The following is a 4238-nucleotide window of genomic DNA, read 5'->3' on the forward strand; positions in this document are numbered from 1 at the left end:
CAATATTTCCTGAAAAACAAAAGTATCAAAGAAGAAGGGCCGCCGCCGGCCACCGCATCGTCGCCTCCGGCTTCCCTTCGTAAGTTCCGCGCTGTTTCCTCTCCCTGCATCCTGACATGAAAGCTAGCCTCCCTTCCTCTATCCATGTACCCTCTGTTTGGTACTCCGTCGTGCGATTCCCCTCGTGAGTCGTGAGAATAGAGCCCCGTTGCTGGGGTTGGATTCTCGCCTGGGTGCAACGTAAGAACAACTCTGGTATAGCCTATAGGTAGTACTGGTTGATCGAAGTAGGTTTTGCGAAGAGCAACCGTGCGCCTCCCTCAGCCAGTGTTGGCTAGAACCCTAGCATGAACGGCTCTACTTTCGTTTTGTTTGGTGGGGATGCATAACAAACACGCGTCCGTGCCCCGCAAAATGACCTGCAGATAGAGATTAATTACTTCATATCGGACATTGCAAGAGCCTCACTAGTCGATTTTCAATTCATATGTATTATCTTGTCCTGATCATAAGTAAGAAACTGAAACCAACTCGAATCAAATTCCCTTGTTTCTACATGTGTATAACAAATTAACTAGTGTTCCAGGCATACTTTTCACCTCTGAAAAATAACGAGTGCTAACTGGCTTTCTTAGTCTTCGCAAAAAAAAAATTGAAAACAATCTTTTTCTTCACGGTCTGATTGACGTGTTTGCATTCAATTTTCTTCTTTCTTGCAGAGAGTCCGTCGTCATGCAAAGTGCCGTCAAACGGTTTGCGGCCTTCTTCTCGGCTACCCCCACCGTGCCCCAACTCCAAGCGTGTGAAGAACTGCCAGATGAGTTGTTGCACTTGATTATTTCTCTCTTATGCTTCTTCCGTGACCTTCTCGCCTTCGCTGCAACCTGTCACTCTTGGCGTGCTGCATTCTCCTCATACCCATCCAAATCTACATTCTGCTCTGTGTGTCCGCCTCTGCTAGTGAAGCTCGTCCCCAGTGCTCAAGCTCCTCACGATGACCGTAAGCTACGCACATGTAAAGTCATCGACCCAGCGAACGAAAACACCACCCTTCACTGCCAGATTCCTCAAGAAGCTCTTGATAACTCAGCGTGTTATCATGCTTGCTACTCATATGGCCAACTGATCTGTTATCGCCGCGAATATTTCTGTATTGTTGATGTGTTCACCAGCGCCGAGGTTTCATCTCCTCCTCTCCCATTGAGCAGCAATGACTGTCACAAGTTCTTCTACTGTGCCATTCTAACAGCTCCGCTTGCATCACGCAACTCACACCTCCTCATCAGCACTCGCTTGTTTCTCTATGATTGGCTGGTTGGAAGCGACTCTTGGTCTGAACTCAGTCTTTCTGAACGGCTGCATCAGATTGTGCATCACGACAGTCAGTTCATCGCTATGGATAGTCAATCGAGTCTCTACACTCTGCAGCTAGCTCCCCGACTTAGCCTGCAGAAGCTAATAACGAAGCAGTTGGACAACCTGACTGCATCTGCATATTCGCCGCCATGGATAGTGGTGTGCGGTGACATGCTTGTCATGGTCAAGAATAAGCATGCCTTTCGCCTCGATATGTCAGCCAAGCCTGCAGAATGGGTGGAGGTGAAGCTGGGTAACTGGGCATTGTTTGAGTCTGGTGATGTGAGGAGCCCTGTATTTTCTTGCATTAACCCAGAACGATGGGGAGGGTGGAGCAGCCGCTTGTACCATGCCCATAGCCCTCACCCTTTGATTTTACCTTGGCATTCACCTTGGATTGTTCTCAAACTGGGTTCGTATCACGTACCGAGGCAATACTCCTACAAGAAATGGTTCCGCGCGCTGCAGGCTATCTGGGTGTACCCAAGCATGTTCTGCGCCGATGGCCAGTGATCGGCTGTGGGAGAAGAACTGCAAGCCGGGGATCTCTGCAATGCCAGCTCCTGGTGAGAAGTTATGCCTTTCAGCAGAGAGCAGGTACTTCTGCTTTGGAGCTTTGATAGGACATGCTCGCGGTGGCAATAGTACTAGGGCTTCCAGTATAAGTTTTTCTTTGAGGTCATCGAACTTGGTAGGAGATCCTTGCGATGGCATCAGCGTTTACTCAAGCTTGTGCAGTTAGATTTTCTTTCATTTTCGATCTCTGTTCTCCAACCTTTGAGTGGGTAGATATTACTTGATTACTCGTGGCTTTTATGAGCTGAAGCACAATTACATGTTTCAACGGGTTTTTGACTATGATAATGGCGCATGAAAACGGTCAATGCTTCAACTATAGTGAAAATCACAAAGCCTGTGTTTTGTAAGAGCATCTCCACTCGTTGGCGCTCCCCACGGCGAAATCCGGACGAAACAACCGACGGATTGGACGAAATTAAGTCGTGGGGAGTACCGTATTTCCAGTCGTCCACCCGGAGTTCGGCGGACATAGTTTAAATTCAAACAAAGCGTCGTCCCGCGCTACAAGTACGGCCAGTTGATCGGCAAAAAGGAGCAAAAGGATCAGCCACAGATCGGCGATCGAAGGGAAATTACACGGAAACAGGCTCATCGGCAGTCCCGGCCGGCACGGCGGTGTCCGACGGACCAGTTTCCTCACACGCCGTGGCCGAAGCGGCTGCGGCAGTCGACGTCGCAGCAGCGGCAGTGGACGTCGAAGCAGCGGCAGTCGACGAGGTAGACGGTGAGGAAGACGAGGTAGGAGCCGGCGGAGACGACGAAGGACTGGCCGGAGTGGCTCGGAGGATGTCGCTGCGGTGGCCCTGGTACCAATTCCTCGTCTCCTCGTCCATCATTTCCATGTTGCCGTCGCCCATCAGGAACGCCAAGTCTGTGTTCCTCTTCTTCGCCGCCGCCGTCGTCTTCAGCAGGGTGATCCGGGCGCCTTGGTTGGCGAGCATCTCCCGCCACCTGCCGTCGAACTTGTCGTTCCTCCCGTCGGCGTGCGACCTCAAGTCGTCCCAACACTTGTCGATCGACGCCTGCATCCTGTCGGCGGGATTGCCCGTCTTTTTTATCTCTTTGAGCTTCTTCTGGCCGAGTTCAGGGCGCCCTTCCGCCGCGCCAGCCGCCGGAGCGTCGGGGTTGTACGGCTCGGTCTTGCTCTTCGAGAGGGTCGTGCGGGTTTCCTTCCACTTCTCGCAGTTCTCGAGGCGGGCGTAGACGTTCAGGAACTTGAACTGCATGCCGGTGTCGTCCGTGTACATGTCCAAAGCACGGCGCAGCTGGGGAAAAAGAGTACGGCGATACGGGTCAGCTCACGACGATGTACCTCGGTGATGCAGAGTCGACGGAGCGTACCTTTTGCTCCAAGTCGTGGCCGCTGATCGGCCGTTCTTCGACCTCCTCCTGTATGCCGTGTCATTTGCTGCACGCCGTCTGCATGATCCCCCAATGGGTGGCCATTGCCTTGTCTCCCCGGTACACGTTCATGTTCGTCTTGTTGAAGTAGGGATCGACGAGTTTGCGTTCCTCGTACGCCTGCTTCACTCGAAGCCAATATGTGTCGAACGACTGATTGGCCCCGATTATGCCGTTCATGGACACGGTCATCCAAGCTTCGGCGAGGCACTCCTCTTCCTTCGGCGTCCATTTGATACGCGGTTCGGCAGGTGGCGACTCCTTCTTCCTCTTCTTCTTCCCCTTCGACAGGTTGGCGGCGGCTTGAGTTGGCTGTTCTTCTTCTTCGTCTTCTTCTTCGACGGCTTGGCTTCCGTCGGCAACATCCTCCACATGCTCCTTGCGCGCCGCCACAGCTGCCGTCGCCCTCGCCTCCTCTTGCGTGAAGAACCCCGGGCTCGCGGCGGCGGCGGCCATGAAGAACCCCGGGCTCGCAGCGGCGGCCATGGAGCCGGAGGTGATCATCTCGTGGATCTCCTCTTCGTTCGGCGCCGCCATCGCACCGAACGGGAGCGGCCCTCGTCGCATGACGGGCGAGGTGCCCTCGAACTGGCCGCCGCTGCCGCCGACGTCAAGCTCGGGCGGCGACGGCGTGAACCTGGAAGGTTGGACGTAGGCGCCCTCTTGGAACATGGCAGTCGGCGACGGCGAGTACATCGTAGGGGAGAAGGACGACGGGGAACTGCTTGTACCTTGCGCCGGCCATTGGCCGGGGAACATGGAGCCGCCGCCGCCGCTGAAGGCCATGCTGATCTTCCTCGCTTGTTCCTCCTGGGCCGCCGCCGCCCTCTTGGCGGCGGCTTTTTTCACCCTCTCCGCCCTGCCGCTTGTTTCCACCTCGCGCCGTTTCTCGTCCGCCGCCC

General features: G+C 54.5%; 1 protein-coding gene across 1 annotated transcript; it reads left to right on the forward strand.

Moving 5' to 3' along the window:
- The first annotated feature begins 732 nt into the window (after positions 1-732).
- On the forward strand, positions 733-1869 carry LOC124648529. The gene has a single exon (XM_047188278.1). It carries the CDS (start codon positions 733-735, stop codon positions 1867-1869), a length of 1137 nt encoding a protein of 378 aa, XP_047044234.1.
- The last annotated feature ends 2369 nt before the right edge of the window (positions 1870-4238 follow it).

Source organism: Lolium rigidum, chromosome 4 (assembly GCF_022539505.1).
Source record: "Lolium rigidum isolate FL_2022 chromosome 4, APGP_CSIRO_Lrig_0.1, whole genome shotgun sequence".
In the NCBI taxonomy this organism is placed as follows: domain Eukaryota; kingdom Viridiplantae; phylum Streptophyta; class Magnoliopsida; order Poales; family Poaceae; genus Lolium; species Lolium rigidum.